At 33.0% G+C, this 19,637-nt stretch overlaps 1 protein-coding gene across 9 annotated transcripts in view; it reads right to left on the bottom strand.

Annotated features, from left to right (window-relative positions):
- The window catches only part of CASD1 (CAS1 domain containing 1), a 75,939-nt gene that overhangs the window by 33,245 nt on the left and 23,057 nt on the right, over positions 1-19,637 (bottom strand). For all 9 annotated transcript variants that reach the window (XR_007150480.1, XR_007150479.1, XR_007150481.1 and 6 more), the window contains exons 6-14: positions 18,455-18,499; positions 17,900-18,023; positions 16,308-16,522; positions 14,295-14,717; positions 13,170-13,259; positions 5,930-6,049; positions 4,802-4,958; positions 3,306-3,385; positions 876-977 (exon numbers count right to left, since the gene is read on the bottom strand). Coding sequence is in view for 5 of the 9 variants with exons in the window: in XM_047850794.1 (XP_047706750.1) it covers positions 876-977; positions 3,306-3,385; positions 4,802-4,958; positions 5,930-6,049; positions 13,170-13,259; positions 14,295-14,717; positions 16,308-16,522; positions 17,900-18,023; positions 18,455-18,499 (1,356 nt within the window). In the remaining 4 variants the exon portion in view is untranslated. The remainder of the gene's footprint in view (positions 1-875; positions 978-3,305; positions 3,386-4,801; positions 4,959-5,929; positions 6,050-13,169; positions 13,260-14,294; positions 14,718-16,307; positions 16,523-17,899; positions 18,024-18,454; positions 18,500-19,637) is intronic.

Here is a 19,637-nt window from a genome sequence, read left to right as displayed (position 1 = left end):
TAAACATTAAAATTTTTTTTTAAATAACTAAAAAAAATAAAATCTTTGTTGAATGAAAAATAGGATGAGTGAAGTATGGAAGAAAAAAGGGAAAGAGAGAAGAGAGGTAATTAATATTTATTCATTGTCCATTATTTTCCAAATGCTGTGCTCGATATTTCTTGGCCAATTGAATCTTTCCTTCAAGATTAAAGTTACGGAATCACCCATGACACTGTTCTCTCTTCTTTACACACTTCTACCACAAAATCCATACTGTATATAACTTAGTACCTAAATATAAATAGTAACTTTGGGTTTTAAACTAGATTGTAAGGCTTAGAAGCCTGGTGGTTATGTCTTCTTTTTCTCATATATTCCTCATAAAACCAACATCTAGAGCATATACTAGGGTTCAATAAATATTGTGTTGAATGGCCAAAACACATATATGAGGGATCATTTTTATTTTTTTAAGTTTATAGGGATCATTTATTTTTAAGTTTATTTAAGTAATCTCTACACCCAACATGGGGCTCAAACTCACGACACCAATATCAGGAGCCACAGGCTCCACTGACTGAGCCAGCCAGGCGCCCCTATAAAGGGTCATTTGTAAATCAAAATTATGTCTCAAAGAAAGGCCACTTTATAGACAACATTTTTACAGTATTTTCCTGCATATATATATATATATATATATATATATATATATACACACACACACACATGCATACCCTCTCTCCAGTATAAAAAAATGGGAGGAGGGCTGCTTTAATTTACCAAGTCAACATACTTCCTTATACTAAAACTAAATAAAAATAATTATAATTTTCCAAATAATTCTTTTAAAGCGTTAATTTGAAATGGCAAAAGATCACAAGGTAAATACATACGTAACGGTCTAACCTCCATCTGAACCACCATTCATATACATTCCCTTTCAGTTCAAAACACTTGGACAATGGCCAAAGAGAAAAGATCTTCTCAAATGCACCCTGAGAAAAGGAATGCAGAACACAAAATAAGATGGTATGAGTCAATACTTGTTTTCTAACTCTATTCTAAATTATAGTTTTCTATTAGGATTATAAAAAAGTCATTCACAATTTAAAAATTCTTTCATTTGACGTTCATTTGAAAATAAATTTATTTTACTAACGGCTAATAAAGATGACTTAAAACTTTTTTGTTAACTTACTTCACTGCACATGAAAGGCTACTGAGACTGCACAATTAAAACAAAAAGTAAGCTAGTAACTGGAAAATTCTTCCATTTAAGGTTTTTAATCTATTACATAAAGCAGCTAATATTTACTGATCAAAACATCAAAATACAAAAGACCTCAGCCATTATAATATCAATATCCTAAAGAATGATGGTTAAAGTTAAAATACAGTTTTTCCTTCTCTAAATGTCCTTAATAATCTATAATCAACCATCTGAATTAAAAGAATCCTCTGAATTAGTCACCTTACTTAATCAACCATACCCAAATGCCATTACCAGCCTTTGAAACAAAGTTTACAATTTTACTCTGGTCAAGTTAGTGAATGCACTCTCTTATTAATCTGACAAGCCTGGAAAATCTGGGAATGAAGGGGCAGAAGTCTTGGGTGCATTCCTGCACATTAATGAAGTCTTTCAAAGAAGAGAACAAAACCTCAATTCCCAGACTAAAGAAGGACGGAAAACTTTTTGAAGGAAAGCTCCATTATTAGACCTACTGCCACAGCATAGAAAATGTAACATAACAATTTTTAAAAAGGCTATTAAAAACCAAAAAAGTGAAAACAGCATTGTATTTTAGGTAATGCTGAATCTTTATAAGAACTTTATTATTTTAATAAAATACAGTATCCTCCATTTAACCATTTAAGAATTTAAAATACCTATAACTTATTAAACAGAGGTCCTATCAAAATCTGTGCCTCAGAAAATAGAGGATTCTTACCAAGAGTTGCAATACAGAGTACTTATAGATCATAAATATTGATATGAAGTACAGAAATATAAATATCAAAATAAAATATAGAAATATTTAGTATCTATTAGAAATACATGGTCCTATAGATCATATATATGTATTTAGCACTTAACATATTATTTCTGATTAAAAATTTATTTATGTGATCAACAGAAAAGTTTTTAGTGAGCACCCATTTTGTGAAAGACACTGGGCTATATTGGGCCATGTACTTTTTTCTTTTGTACACTAATCCAAAGCTGGGGAAACCTTTATTGAACCTCTGGTTCACCTTCCCTTGTCTCCCTCAGATGCACCACAGAGTGTTTGGAATTTTAATGAATAAGTGTCAAGTAGCTGTTGCAGTTACCTGGCTATTTCTTCATACGTTTGCTATTGTTTCCTTATTATTTATAAATCTCCTGCAAAAAACCTTGCAGGTCAGGCAGAAATAAAAATGCTTTATTTCTAAGCATGAAAATAAGAATGAAAGCCTACAAAAACAAACTAATAAAAACCACCTGTATAGGATCACTCTCTTTCCCTCTCTGTCTCTGTCTCTGTCTCTGTCTCTCTCTCTCTCTCTCTCTCACACACACACACACACACACACACACATATATACACACGATGCTTATATGGCATTTGCACCTGACACAGCTAAGTACAAGACAGGGAATGTTGGAGATGGGAGCAACTACAGAATAAGTCACAACTACAGGCATTCAAATTAAAATATTTAGTTATAAAGATCATACTGCCCAAATAATATGTCTGTCTGATGGACTGACCAGCAGGTAGGAATTTGTCACCTTGCTAAAGTAGCTGAAAAGATCTCAACCATCATAAGAGGGGGATAAAAGGGTAGAGGTAAGAAAATGACCAAAAATTTTATTAAATTAAACATATTCCATACATACAAACCCATTTGCTCCTGAGTTGGTTTTACTAACTGCCAAAATTTTAGTCTATGCAGTTATGGAAAAGTCAAGTAACACTTTGAAGCAATGAATAATGCACAAACCAAGCTGCAAATTCTGTCAAGAGAATTTTGATCTCCACTTAGAGTAGTGTCTTATAAGAGGCATTCAATAAACGTCTGATTGATCAAAGTCAAGTAAAATGGATTTTGAACAATTGCCAGAGGAAGAGCTTTAAATTGCTCTTACAACAAAAACAGTGGTAACAAAAGTAGATAGGTCTCAAAAGAACTACACTGAGTAGTCAACTACAGAGTGACACTTTTATTACAGTCATTAAAAAATGAAGCTAAAAAAAAGCTCTGACTCTTCTTACATACTTTGACTTGAACTTTAAAATAAAATAGAACAAAATATAAACTGAAAAGACTGTACAAACCTGAGAATATGCCAAAAAACATATACATAACAGCAAGAAGGCTAGTTTCAACAGTAAGCCAAAATGCCAGAAACAATTTCCTAAGAGAGAAAACATTTAATTTACTAAAAAGTATAAATTTACATAAAAACATATTAAATAGTCTCTGTTTAATATATTAATACTCTGCACAGTCATTACAATAATCAAAGGCTGCCTATAGGATACATAAAATATATGTAAGTGGTATAAACTGTAAGAAGGGCAAAAAGGAAAAGACGGACCGTCCTCACTAGGAATGAGGCCACAACCCACACCTGACACCTTACATATCTCCTGTTCATCCACGATAAATATATCTGAAAATATCTCCTGGATTCAATTATACCCATTTACTATTCAAAGTTACAACAAAATTTGGAAAAATATGTCAATATGTTCAATGTAATTCTAACAAACATTCCTGTTGAATATAGCTTAGGTAACACTGCTTAAACATTAAAGTTTCAAGGAAAGAGCTTAAGAACTCCCTAATGGACTAAGGTTTAACCTTAAAATGTATTTTAACGTATGCATATTTTAAGTTACGTGTTCATAGTTTATATATATTGATTTAATTTAATATGTTAGGTTTGTGTCGAGGGATTAAGGTACAAAGGCTATTCAACGACTTTAATGGACTTGATTAAAGGCTGGAACTCAACTCTTTCCTGAAAAAGTTATTTGACATTATAATGGAAGTCAGTGGAAGATATTTTTGATATATAATATTTGATTGAGAGAGTTAAGTTAAAAATTACTAAAAACAACAATTTTTAATTTTTCCAAAAAAGGGAAGCTTTTATTTCAATGATATGATCTTCAGGGGGGAAAAGCATGAAGAGAAATGAATGTGGCCTCACTTTGAATATGACCAGTAACTGGCTATGTGGAGTTTGAAGGTGACGACCTTCTGGACGCTCAGGTTTCTTTATATGCACAACAGGCTGACAGTAAGTGTGTAAAGAGTTGTCTAGAGGGTAAATTATATTAGTGCCCTTTAGACCTGGCTGACATAAAAAGCCTTTTTGTAAGTGAATGTTTATCCAAAAATATCAATACATGTAAAATATATAAAGCAGAGCTGCCAAAGACGAGAGAAGGCTATAAGGGCCTGGAGCCCCATTGGATTGCTCTCCTCTCCTCCAGTGGTCTTCACTCAGGCTCTGTACAGGACAGTCTGACAAATGCTGCGTCAGCTGATGTGTAAAATTTTAGATTAAAATTTTTAATTTTGAAAAATTTAAATTAAAAAAAACATACATACAATAGACATGCAAACTATTAATCTGCACTGTTATATTACTTGAATTATTTAGCTGTACCATTTTGGAAACATAGTTTAAGAACAAAGTTTCAAATATCAAAACTACACATAAATTTAAACTATGTCTCAATAAAAAATAGCCTTTAACAATGAGAAATAAATTTTGTACATGAAAAGTATATATTTATTAACAGTAAGAGAGTATATTTACCGTTTGCTTTTTTTTGGATTATTTGTGGCCATAGTGCTAAAGTAACATATATGACCATGAACCATACAGTGACCAAGGGGACAAAGTAATAGAATTGATAAGGCCGATCCATTACTATACATAACACCACTACCAGGAAATTGAGACGAAATAAGACCTATTAAAAAGGAGAAGAAAACGGTTTTCATTCCAGGTATGCAGGAAGAGCAAAGACAGATTCTCTCTGACAGAGTACAAACGTTTATTTAAGACCAAAGTAATAACTGCAAGTATATTTTACTAATCCTTAAAATTACATTTGTTCTACAATCACTGTAAAGAGTTCAATATAAAATATTTATGCATCATTATGTTAACTAAATCCAAGTAAAACACCAACCTGAGCTGTCCTCTGGCTGCAACTGTCATCTTGCTAAATGTAGGGAGAGAATCGTAAGTTTCCTTCCTAAGGCTATGGTATATAAGCAGAGATTAGATTACCTCAACAAAAGGGTGTCCATTTCATCTGTTTGATGTTGATTTACCCCATTTAGGATTAAGTTGAGAGTTGTCATAGATACAAAATAATATTACTCAAATTAAAAAGTGACTTTGGGACCTCTGTTAACAGTCATGTCAGACAGTGTGATGTCACTCAAAGAACACAGAGTTCAAGCAGATTGATATTAGAGTTGTACCACTTACTATCTGACCATAGGCAAATTATTTAACCTCTCTGAGCCTCAGTGTCCTTTCTGTAAACATGAAGATCACAACTCAGGGTTGTAATGAGGGATAAATAATGTTCAGGAAGTGTCCAGCACAAGGTGGAAACTTAATAAATATTAATCCTCTTCTTAAAGAAAACATAGCGTATTATAATAATTCCAGGTAACTGTACATTTCTATAAAACTGAAGTGAATTAGCAGTGCCGTCCCTTGAGTACCGGTCCTTTTATTAGACATTCACTTAAATTACATTTTCCCTTCCCTCAGTAATAAAATATTTATCTCAAATTATTAACCACAGAACACAGAAATAACATAACTTTAAAGTGCATGTCATATTCAAATTATTTGTGGCCTTATAATGACCATATTCATATTTTTATGTCAAAATGAAAGAAGAAGAACTGAAATCATCCCTACCTGACAGACTCTATGAATTCCAAAGTCTCCTTTGATCCAAAAGTATGAGAAATGCCCATACCCTGTCTGAAATAGGTATGCAGCAACCAGAACCCGGATGTGCATGTACACAGGCAAAAACTGTTGACAAAAAATAAATAGGTAAAATATGTTGGCACTAACTATACTTTGAAACATCGTAACCAGTATATTTAATCAAGGCAATGGATCATCGTTACCAGTTGGTATAAGCTCAATAAAAACATTTATGTTCAAAAGTTAGGCAACACAGAGCAAGCATTAAAAAAATGTAGACTTCAGAATCAGACCCGATTCAAATTCTGGTTCTGCCCCTTACCAGCTATGGGACTTTAAGTCCGAGTTTTCTAAAATGCAGAATAACAAGGTTCTTATGAGGAATGCAGGAGTTAATAAATGTGAAACACTTTGTGTATTTCCTCCACTTAGAATTAAATATAAGATATCCATAGTTATTAATCATCAGATATGCTGAATATGAGATAACTCTGGATTTCACATTTTCCCAGTGAGAAGATAAAAAAAAAAAACAAAAAACAAAGTGCCACATTTTTGGCCCCCTTAAAAACATGGACTTTAGATTTGTAAATTGTTGTGTAACTACTTATTTAATTATTTAGCAAAAAGTGTATATTAAAATATATGCAAACATAATTTAGAAATATTATTTCCCTCCCATTCTTTTTTTTTCAATATATGAAGTTTATTGTCAAATTGGTTTCCATACAACACCCAGTGCTCATCCCAAAAGGTGCCCTCCTCAATACCCATCACCCACCCTCCCCTCCCTCCCACCCCCCATCAATCCTCAGTTTGTTCTCAGTTTTTAAGAGTCTCTTATGCTTTGGCTCTCTTCCACTCTAACCTCTTTTTTTTTTTCCCTTCCCCTCCCCCATGGGTTTCTGTTAAGTTTCTCAGGATCCACATAAGAGTGAAACCATATGGTATCTGTCTTTCTCTGTATGGCTTATTTCACTTAGCATAACACTCTCCAGTTCCATCCACGTTGCTACAAAGGGCCATATTTCATTCTTTCTCATTGCCACGTAGTACTCCATTGTGTATATAAACCACAATTTCTTTATCCATTCATCAGTTGATGGACATTTAGGCTCTTTCCATAGTTTGGCTATTGTTGAGAGTGCTACTATAAACATTGGGGTACAAGTGGCCCTATGCATCAGTACTCCTGTATCCCTTGGGTAAATTCCTAGCAGTGCTATTGCTGGGTCATAGGGTAGGTCTATTGTTAATTTTTGGAGGAACCTCCACACTGTTTTCCAGAGTGGCTGCACCAATTTGCATTCCCACCAACAGTGCAAGAGGGTTCCCGTTTCTCCACATCTTCTCCAGCATCTATAGTCCCCTGATTTGTTCATTTTGGCCACTCTGACTGGCATGAGGTGATATCTGAGTGTGGTTTTGATTTGTATTTCCCTGATGAGGAGCGACGCTGAGCATCTTTTCATGTGCCTGTTGGCCATCTGGACGTCTTCTTTAGAGAAGTGTCTATTCATGTTTTCTGCCCATTTCTTCACTGGGTTATTTGTTTTTCAGGTGTGGAGTTTGGTGAGCTCTTTATCGATTTTGGATACTAGCCCTTTGTCCGATATGTCATTTGCAAATATCTTTTCCCATTCCATTGGTTGTCTTTTAGTTTTGTTGGTTGTTTCCTTCGCTGTGCAGAAGATTTTTATCTTCATAATCCCTCCCATTCTTAATTTTTTAAGTTTATTTATTTATTTTGAGAGAGAGGGAGAAAGAGAATGAACGAACGAACCAGCAGGGGAGGGGCAGAGAGACAGAGGGACAGAGAGAATCCCAGATAGTCTCCACTGTGTCAATGCAGAGCCTGATGTGAGGGCTCCATCTCACGAACTGTGAGATCATGATTTGAGCCAAGATAATTTAAACTATGAGATGAAACTATCAGACACTTAACCGACTGAGTCACCTAAGTGCTCCCAACTCTTAATTTCTAAAACAATTTTATTTTACTCTCCTACATCAATGTTACATCATGACCAAGATGCTTAGAATAATTTACCATGGTTTTTCAGAGCATCCTATCTTCACTTCTTTTTTTAACATTTATTTATTTTTGAGACAGAGAGAGACAGAGATCATGAACAGGGGAGAGTCAGAGAGAGAGGGAGACACAGAATCTGAAACAGGCTCCAGGCTCTGAGCTGTCAGCACAGAGCCCAACGCGGGGCTCGAACTCACGGACCGCGAGACCATGACCTGAGCCAAAGTCGGATGCTTAACTGACTGAGCCACCCAGGCACCCCTCCTATCTTCACTTCTAAATTAAATGAAATGTAACACATTTCTGATCTATATTTTATGGGAATCACTGGAAATATCTCATTTATAACTCCTAATTCTCATAACCCTATAATGCTGTCATTCATCCTGTCTATCAGCCACCACTCCTTTATGTGTATGATCATGATCTCCACAACACAACTAGTGCACTGGTTTTGAAATAATCTTTTTTTAAATTTATTTTTATTTTTTTAATTCATTTTTGAGAGAGACAGAGATAGCGTGAGTGGGGGAGAGGCAGAGAGAGAGAGAGAGAGAGAGAGAGAGAGAGAGAGAGAGAATGAATCCCAAGCAAGCTTCGCACTGTCAGTGCAGAGCCCGATGCGGGGCTTGAATTCATGGAATCACGAGATCATGGCCTGCGCTGAAACCAAGAGTCAGATGCTTAACTGACTGAGACACCCAGGCACCCCTTGAAATGATCTTTAAAAGGCTTGTTCAGTGACAACCAACCCTTGCAATTATAAGATTATTCTTTTATGGATAATTACTAAATCTATGTAAACATTTTTTGGCTCCTATTTTATAGATGCATCTGATCACTCTGTGATTATCCAGCATCGACAAACTTATGGCCACTTCAGGTTAATGTATGTTTTCCAAGTGATACCTTATAGGAAAAAATAAAATAAGTAGACATCTTAAATGGATTTTATGAGTCCTTCAATGTATGCATCTTTTGTATATATCCTTGAATGCACCCTTGAGCACATCTTTTTCTTTTCTGAGAAGGCAAAAAGCCCTGAATTTATAATAGGTCATAAACTCTTCAATACCCCTTCTACTCTAGCCAAACTGTTAGGCTTCTCTGTCTCCTAGAGTGATTCTTGTGCCTCCCTGTCACCTTTCCTTTGTTTATCTGTTTATTCTACCCTGGAATATTCTTCTTGTGACCATATTTTGCTTATTCAAATCTTATTCTTCTTTAGAGCCCTGTTCAAAAATTTCCTATCTTTACTCTCAGATGAAAGTCATTTTTCCTTCCTCAGAGTTCTTACAGCACTGACATCTATATATCAAACAGGGTTTTTATTTATTGCCCTTCGTCATTAATTCTTTTTAAATGTCTTATCGTTAAATCAGAAATTTTAGATGAAGGTGTAAGCTACTAGAATCACAGTGATGAAGGTAGGAAATGTCATATTAAAATAACCTCAGGATTTATCTAAGCCTGTTACCTCATTCTTGAAAGCACTCTAAAATATTCCCTTCAAGTATCTGAACACTTTGAACAGCAGAATATGTACAAATTCCCAAGGCAATCCATTCATTTTCAGATGGCCATTTACTACCATAAAGTTCCTTTTCAAGAAAAGTTGAAATCTAACTCTATGTAAAAGCTACCAACTTCAGTCTTCTAGGGCAATGCTATGCAATAGAAATAAAATGCAAGTCACATAGTACACTTTTAATATGGCTACCAGAATATTTAAAAAGCTCAAAGAATCAAGTGAAACACATTTTAATAAATATAATGTATTTAATTGAATATATACAAAATACCTTCATTCTAACATGTAATGAGCATGTAATAAGATATTTTATATGTTTTAGGCTAAATTTTTGAACTTAGTATGCATTTATCACAATTAATCATACTTAACTGGTATGTATTTCACCTTCACAGCACATCTCAATTCCAACTAGCTATATTTCAAGTGCTCAACAGCCACATGTGTCTAGCGGCTTCCATAATGGAGAGTCTAGCCTTAGAGCCTTTTGCATACACTGATTCTTATATCTGATTGTTCTACAAGTATCTGAAAATAGTTGTCAAACCTAGGCTAACTATTCCCAATCACTTTAATCACTGTCCACAAACATGCTTTGAAATCCCCTCAAGACTGGGGCTGGGCCTACAAACTTTGGACTTGGTTATTACATTTAAAAAGTAAATACTATTCATTTAAACTAAACACTATCACAGCAATCCGCCAAGTACCTGCCAATGTTGGATTATTGAAAATTTCATGTAATACTTCTCCCAAGTTTTTATTTTAATGCATTTTAAGCCAACAAAAAAGTTGTAAGAATAATACAATGGATATCCATATACCATGCTGACCCATTTTAAAGAGTGCTGCAGACTACATCGTTCCTAAATATATTAGCAAGTATCTTCTAAGAAGATAAAATAGTTTCTTACATAATCATATATCATTTTAATAACCCAAGACTTAGTATTACTATAACAGTATCTATTGTAAAATTTACATTCAAATATCCCTGACTGTGCCAGTAACATCCTCTATGGTTTAAAAACAAATTTTTTTTAGGAATCTTGGATCAAGTATCATACAGTGCACTTAGTTGTCGTTTCTCTTCTGTCTCCTTTAATCCAAATTATTTTTCTTTTTATCTTTCATGAGTCAAGTACTACAACAAAATTTTAATATTAAAATATATTTGGAATTTTAACTGCATTACAATTAATAGCTAGGCTGGCTTCAGATTCTGTTCTTTTTCTAGTCCCACAAATTTTCCCTCAAGATCTTTTATTCAGATCCTTTCATGAAAGTTACTTACGAACTCCCAAAGGAAAAAAAAACCCACAGTGGAACACAAAATCATCTACTGTATAGACCTAACTTGCTGTACTCTCCATGTTAAATTCACAGTGTTTTATCCCTATTTCCTATAAATTATGTTTTAAAAGAATGTTTATACCAACAATTGCAATCTGCTAGACCATCTGGATTATTTTAAGAATTCTCTGTATTTTTTTATGGTTTCTATTTTAGTATAAAAACATGGCACAACTAAAGTTTGACATATTTTAACATATTTTACTCAAAATAAAAAAACATTAAGATTATGTAATTAAAATAACCATGGCAGTTAAAAAAGGTTTTTAATGAGGGTAATCCCTCAAATATCCAAGAATCAGTTCCCAAAATATGTTATAACCCATGCTAATTATGCTTTGCTAATGTAGACACAGGTAATTTTTAACCACAAAATCCTATTATATAAAAGAACAGGAATATGTTAATTAATCATAACAAATGGTCTGTTAATGAAAAGTATGTCCTTTCAGAACAGAGATTTTTAAAAACTGTAATTTAGGATATATTGGGATGTAGTCTAAGATATATTAGAATTAGAATGCTAGCTTGGCAAATGATTATAACAGAATGCCAAATTACCTTCATCCTTTTATGATCCAAATTCTTTCTGGAATCACTGAATTGAGGAACTTAATCTGCCATTAATTCTTTCTATCTGATTTTTTTAAAATAGGAGTATCACCCTTTAATATGTCAGCAATAAATTATGTCTCTAAGTGGCATTTTCTTAAAACAAAAGACTTTTTTCCTTCTCAAATTAATCTAATCTTTATTCATATGTCAGGGGTATTTCTAGGATTCAATATTCATCTCTACTGACTTTTTAGAGAATCTGACAAATCTATCCTCCAAATTCTGAGCTGGGCTTACAAACAGTCTTACTATCCTCATCTCCCCTTGCCTCGGATTTCTTTTACTGTCTTCCATCTTCTGTACCAACTTGAACTCACTAGGTCCCCTTCAGTTGCAGCGCGACAGGAATTTCACTGCTGCCACAAATATACACATCATAGCCATACAATTTCAGTAAAAATTATACTTCATTCCTTTATCTTCTGCCCTTCAAACAAACCATCCATAAAATCATGGACAATTTTTGAAAATAACGAAACGATTCAATGAAGAATAATATTATTTTCAAATTGTTGGAGATATCTGAAGAAAACCTCAGTATTATTTGTTTTCTTAACTGCTACTTTGGAAATTTCAAAATACTTCTGTCTGGACAAAATTCTTATCTCAATTTATCTCAATTTATCACCAATTCAAATACTATTTACAGATGTGTGCTTTGTGTAAACAAAACAATAAAAAACAGTTCAGTAGTTCCATAATTGTTTTAAAGCATATTTTATAGAAATCGGTTTGTACCTTCACTATAAAACTTGCATGAAAAGTAGTTATTAGATGTAGGTTCGCCCTCCAAAGTCTGCTTTAATTGCAACGTAGCTGGAATGTTACAACTCGGAATACGTTTTTTTGTTTTTGTTTTTGTTTTTTTACTCCTGTCAAATCCAGGGTGTCCTGAGACCATGAGAATCCTATCTTTTAAGACAACTACAGAGAAGGAAAAAATGATTTTGTCCAGGTACAGCACATCAATGGTACAATGGTAGTCCATTAGTACCTGAGTTCTTTGAATAATGGAGGAAAAGAGTTCTAAGGTTTTTAAACTCTATAAGTGTAACAATATAAAATACAAGGGTAGAATATAAATATAGTCATCTAATTTGATTTCTTTCTTTTTTTTTTCAACGTTTATTTATTTTTGGGACAGAGAGAGACAGAGCATGAACGGGGGAGGGGCAGAGAGAGAGGGAGACACAGAATCGGAAACAGGCTCCAGGCTCTGAGCCATCAGCCCAGAGCCAGACACGGGGCTCGAACTCACGGACCGCGAGATCGTGACCTGGCTGAAGTCGGACGCTTAGCCGACTGCGCCACCCAGGCGCCCCTAATTTGATTTCTTTTGATAGTAACTTGTCTATTTGAAATTTTTTGCAATTAAGTGTCATCTACATTGTTTCCTCCTAAGTTTAAATTAGCTGTCCAACAGGGTGGCATGAATTAATACCCTTAGGTTATCAGCTGTTTCTACTCAATTAAAATTAAGGCCAGGTATTACTAATAAATTATTGCCTTAAGACCATACATTCTCAAAGAGTCAGGTGGTAGGAGAAGAATGGGAAGGCATAAAGGTTGGGTAGAAAATAAAATGGGTCTCTAAACGGTCAAGAATATAAAACACAAAAGAGGTGGTGCCCTTAAAGAAACATTAAAGTGCCACTGTTTCCTATATTTTCTGAATTTAAATTCAAAATACTTACTGTACTTGCTCCAGAGATATGATAAATCAGAATCACAAGTTGCATCCAGCCTTTCCATTCATCTGTTTGTTCTCTATTTAACACTTTAGTCTGTGGAAAAGAACCAGTCTGTTTTACAATTCATTATGAAGGTATTATTAAGTAAATTTTTCTTATAGGACATAAAGCTAATGCTTCTGTTAAAAGAACTTTGGAGAAAAACAAACAATTAAAGATTGTCATTTTATTTGATAAGAGATATAATGAAACTATTTCAATATAATATGAATTGGATAATTAATATAAACTAAAGGAGATTTTATATATTTAAGTTGCTACTCATGGTTTTATATCAAGATTACATTTAAAGTTTGACAGATGTGTTTGTTAGTCTAAAAAATGGCATTGTATAATTTTCTTTAAAAAAATCTTAGGAGTTTCAGCTAGAAAAGATCTTACAGTTCTCTTATATTTTACTGTGAAAAAATGGTCCATTATTATAGTTTATTTTCCCAAGGAGATGAAAAAACTGATTAGTCATCCTCATATGAAAGTTACTTCTTACAAGAGAGTTTATTAATTCAAATAAATCACGCCTTAAAAAGAAGTTATGCTAATATTCTGAGCAATTACAATAATTTGAAAACAGGAAATTCAGACTATTATAAGCAGTGCCCACATTATTACATAAATTCTAATTTGTGTGTATACATGTCTGTATAGATATATAAATATAAAATGTTTGTGCATATAGGCATTTGTTAATTATATTTTTTAGTTACTTTTTTAAAACTTTACATAAGATAATAGTATCTCATGTTTGTAGACCATTATAAAATTGGGAACACCTCCACTTTCCCTATCCCCAAACAGGCAAAATAACACTAAGTCATGACATCTTTTTCACAGATCCTTATTCACCAATTTTTTCAACAATCTTTAAGTGACTCTGAATTTCTTCCAAACTGTTTCAAAAAAAGCAACTGTTAAGAGTCCACCAGGCAAAGTACAACCACAATATCCTTTTGTCCTCTTCTATATATGTGTTTGAATATTCTGGCATGATACATGACTATTATTTCTTTAATCTAGAGTTTACAATGAGATGAAAGAGTTAACATGAGCTAAAAAGAAAATGACTCTTACCTCCTTAGTATTTTCATTGTAAAATACTCCCAAAACCAAGATGTAGATAATTGGAATAAAGAAAGTTGAATGTGTATAAAATTTGTTTTCCTTCATAAATAGATTTGCACGGTCACACATATAGAAATAAGCCATTATCAGGCCAAGTTTGCAGAAAGACTGTAAAAGTATTTCTAATGGAGACACAGAGGTATTGATAATATTTTTCTTTTCCTCTCCACTTTCCAAATCAGTACATGGCTTATTCTTCCGATGAGTGTTACGATGAATTATATAAAAAATTAAATATCCGATAATAGATAAAGTAAAAAAACAAGCAGCTAGCTTCTGTATGAGGGTAAGAGGAGGCCGAGGTTGACAACAGGAACCATCTACAGGCTTCAAAATCTTATTGCAATACACGTTCATAAGAATCATTGCACTCTGTGAACAAATCAAGTTATTTGGTTATTATCTTGTCAGTAATGTATCTTGCATTAGATTTTCTCTTGTGAATATTACTGACTTTTCAGCACCGAAACTAAAATGCCTTTGTACTTTTTGCTACCCTTTCCCAAACACTCATGCAAATAATGGTATTCCTTAATCTGTAATAGCCAGTTCAGGGTTTTTCAAACTTCTTGGACTATGATCCATAATGAAACATTCATTTTATAATGTGACCCAGAACACATCCACAGGAAACAATATCTATCCTTACTATCTAGAATGCACTCTGACATTTTTCTATTCTATTCTTGAAAAATAAAACACTGATTTCATGGCTATTAGGCCATGACCTTTGGTAAAACAAATACTGACAGATGTCAAAGCCCAAAGAATTTTAGTTAGCAGACTCGCAGGATACTTAAGATAGAGTGCCAGTCTTTAGATGTAAAAAAAGATATAAAATTACTGCCACCGAAAAATCATTAATTCTTAGCTAACAATATTTGTAATATGCTTTTCATTTGGTTTATCATTTATGAGCACTTAGAATTATAAAGTTTTAAGATTTCTAATGTTAAATAAAATGTGGAATCTTCAACATGGTTTCATTATAGCACAAATCTCCTAGATAAGCTGCCAAGATTCTGCCTAGTTGAAAGTTCAATCAAGTCTAGTTCTATAAAAATTTTATAGTTTAGGCAATTTTGGAACTCTAAGATGATTATATTTTTTAAGCCTAAACGTTCAAAATACTCAACTATTTAGAAAATCTCATACTTTTAGCCCTGCAACTTCAGGAAGTTCTGTACCTGGCAATCTTGAAGATACTAGCTTACAAACTCCAACCCAAGGTTCTTAACCAGTTCCAGGGGGTCCACAAAGCCCCTTAAAGTATATGGAGAGCCATGTGTGTGTATATGCATATACACACACAAACACGCATTTCTGCAAGACTGGAACAGAATCATTCCTTTTTACAGAATACTCAAAGGGGTTATGTGATTCTCAAGAAGATTAAGAATCACTCCTTTATAAGAAAACAATAACTAAATAATATCTGCTGTACTGTATGTGACAATTTATAACCATGCAGTTCTTTCTTATTTAACCCATTTCCATCTGTCTGGATTTGTTCAGTAACTGCTATGTAGCCCATATAAAACCAGGGTAAAATAACGATAAGAGAATAATAAAAATTATGCTACATGTTTTAAAAAGGTGCTCTTCACAGAAGCTTGATCTTACACATTTAAGATTTTTAAGGCAAAGAGAACATAATACAGTAGTTTTTAAACAGGAGTGTGGTGAGAACTTATAAGCTTAGGAGACAAGGTATATTAAGAGTGAGGAGCACTCAATAAATGAAGTTTCATTTCCTCCCTCCCATAACTTCTTTCCTTCTTTTACTAAAACTCTCACTTGTATAAAAGCAAAATTAGTTCTACGTGCATGTTTAGATAGAATAACTACAAGTAATTAAGACTGTAATAAAATAAGTTGTTTGTTACCATATTATAGTGACTTATAGCTAAAACTAATAAGATATTGTAGTTTCTATCTCCTGATAGATACAAGAATCCTTACAGTTTCTCTGCTTGATTCAGGAAGATGTAAGCCATCCAAAGACTCTGTGATGGTTTCTTGAGCAATTAATTTAGAAACACTGAACATCTTAACATTTGATTTAGAATTTCTGGTGCTACTATTCAAAATGCTGACTGCAGCTTCATTGTAGGCATCTATCTTCTCATTAGTGATCATTTTCCTATTTTCACTTAATAGATCTTCATAAACAGGATCTGTACACAAAACACATATTTTTAAAAACACATTTAAAAAATCCCTACTGATAGAATTAGTGATCATGCAAGTTCACTGATTGTACTTCATATTCTGTTGTGAAAGTTCAGATATTTTGAATCAATCGATATCTCTTTTAAATCTAAAGAACTTTTATCCCTCTCTTATCTTAGTACACAGCTTTCAGGAAATATTTTTATGTTCTAGCATATCTTAGAGTTTAAAATTTGGGGATACTGAGTACCACTGGGCAATGGGAATTGAAAACTAGACCGGGGAATGGGGTGCCTGGGTGGCTCAATTGGCTGAATGTTCAGCTCTTGATTTCAGCTCAGGTCATGATTTCATGGATCCCTGAGATCAAGCTCTGCGTCAGGCTCCACGTCAGGTTCCGCGCTCACAGCATGGAGCCTGCTTAGGATTCTCTCTCCCTCTCTCTCTGCCCCTCCCCTGGTCGCATGCTCTCTCTCTCTCAAAATAAATCAACAAACATTTAAAAAAAATAAATAAAACTGGATTGGGGAAGACTGCCTAATTAAGAGTAACAGTCAATCTTTTTTTTTCCTGCCACTGCTTTCCTCATACAATTATAAGGTAATATTATTAAGGATCAAAGTCCCTTATCACTTACCATAAATAATTTTTTTCTCATTTTAGTAAAAGAAAGGTTAACAATGAGTTTGTAAATAATATAGATTGCAGAATAGATTATCACTACTCTTGCTGTTCCGTTTAACTTGACATTCAATTTGGAAGTAATTGTAAGAGTTTCTGACAAGCCAGTTGAATTGCTAAAATATCCAAGGCAATTTCATATAGTGCTAGACATTAAATAATGGACATTCAATAAACTCCTGAAATGACTTGATCTAATGTCAACTTTCTCTTAAAGAATTTCATTACCAAGTATAAACTAGATGGTATGAATTTAAATACATTCTGTCAATTCCAGAATTTATTTGCTTCCAATGACTCTAATATTATGAAACAGACTTAATAATTTTTTTCTGTATTTCCCAATCACCATAAATATACTTTGTAAGAAATAAAAATCAGGGGTAAACATCTCATTTATCTTTGAGAACTTATTCTTTTTGTTATATGCTGCAGCCATTTTGTATGCTGAGGCTCCTTGAAGGATATTTTTGTTTATTTATTATTTATTTTTGCTTATTATATTTATCAGTTTATCTCTTCCTTAAGTTCAAAAAAGGAAAGCAAATAACTCAAATTTATTCTAATTTTGCAAACCTTATTTCAAGATTTATCCTCATAAAGGAGTAATTCTGCTTCTTGAAACAGGAGACAATAAAAACCCATGCTTCAAAATATATACATAATGACATTTGTTCATTACTCATTTGTTCATTCCTTACCTTGTAAGACCCAATAAACATCACTAGTCTTTGCCAGTTTTTCTAAAAGTGGTGCTATGGAGGTAATGTTCATTTTATATTGGGAAAGAGCTTCGTTGCTACCATTGTGAATCTTGATAGACCACTAAGAAATAAAAAATAAGCATTAATTCAGCATTTATCACAGAAAAATTATAACTTGCTCTATTGTAACAAAAGTTATTATTTTAAGATAATCTCCACTTTTATTCAACATTAAAATAAAATTTCATCAAATTATTTCATGAAATCTATGAAGGCAATTAAAAAAAGCTGATATAACATTAGACACTCAATGTATGACATTCAAGAAGAATGTAATTTTATAAATAAAATAATATTGACATTTAACACCAAGTTTACTAAATTTATTCAAATTGTTTCATTAAAATAAATCAGCCTCATTAATTATAATAGAAATAGTAATTGAAATATAGGTACAATCAAGAATTCTATTTAACATAAGTTAACTTTTCCTCAGTGTGTCCTTAAGAATGAAACAAAAATCCGTATGCAAGAATACACATAATAACTTACTGTGGCAGCTCCTGCTACAATCACATGGGGCTTTGCAACAGAATCCTAAAGAAAGAAAAATCTTTATAAGAGTGTTCTATCCAGTTATGGGAATTAATATAAGTAACATCACTTACTTTTTGCCTTAAATTTAAAGTTCTTCCTTCTAAATGCATTTTAATTTTCTGAGTTCCTTATTGGATTCTCATTATAACAAGATGGCACATCCAATGCCTAAAACCTTACATGGTTATGTGGTTATACAGAATAGCATGAAGCTTGTATGTTTAATTTTTTGATGTTCTTAAAAAAAAAGCCCAAAACATATCACTGAAATTTAATATGGCCTAATATTATTCTGAAATTGGAGTAAACTGTTTAGAGTAAAGCTCTAGTATATTATGTCAGCCAATTAAAAAATATTAATGAAGACTAGAGGGTACATAGAAAAATGTTAAATAAAATGCAAGAAATGTAATCTTTGGAAAAGCTAAATCTGACATGTATAACGGCTAATTATCATAGACCACAATGTGCAAAGAAACAAGGAGAAATTTGGTAGAAATCCTCATCAAATGCAAATTGTACTATTACTAATACTATCAATTATACAGTACTTAGTAATTTACTAAGTTCTTTTAAATTAGCTCATTTGCCACCCGTGAGACAGGCAGGAAGATAATAATATCTTATTATTATATCTTATAAGATACTATATCTTATCACATCTTATCAAATTAAGGATACAGACTCAGAAAAGTTTATAGGCTATTGCTGAGGCCTGTAAGGGATAAAGCCAGAGCTTAAGTCTTGTGACTCCTAAATTTAGTGCAATTTTCACATCAAAAGACCTGCTATTATAATCATGTGCACAAGGAACAATTAAAAATAAGCAAGAAATTTAATTAGAAAAAAATATGACTCATCTAGAAAAGTAAAAATGACAGGTATTGTCTCATTATAAAGGTAGAAGACTATGAAAGCAGAGAAAAAGAATAACAATAATTTCCTTCATGGATACTCTCATTTCCAGTCTAGTGTGTTTCATTTTACACTGCTATTTTAGTGGAATTTCTTCCTCATCTCTAGGTGCCTCCCTTTCTGATTTGTCACAGTCATTAACCCCAAATCTTATTTCTCTTCTACAGGTCCCTCTTGCCTCCCTTCTCACTTTTGGTATAAAATTCTCAAATTTCATGGAGAA

The sequence above is a fragment of the Prionailurus viverrinus genome, chromosome A2 (assembly GCF_022837055.1).
Source record: "Prionailurus viverrinus isolate Anna chromosome A2, UM_Priviv_1.0, whole genome shotgun sequence".
Lineage (NCBI taxonomy): Eukaryota > Metazoa > Chordata > Mammalia > Carnivora > Felidae > Prionailurus > Prionailurus viverrinus.
The sequence above is the reverse complement of the archived record's forward strand: the minus strand, read 5'-3'. Positions and strand labels throughout refer to the sequence as shown.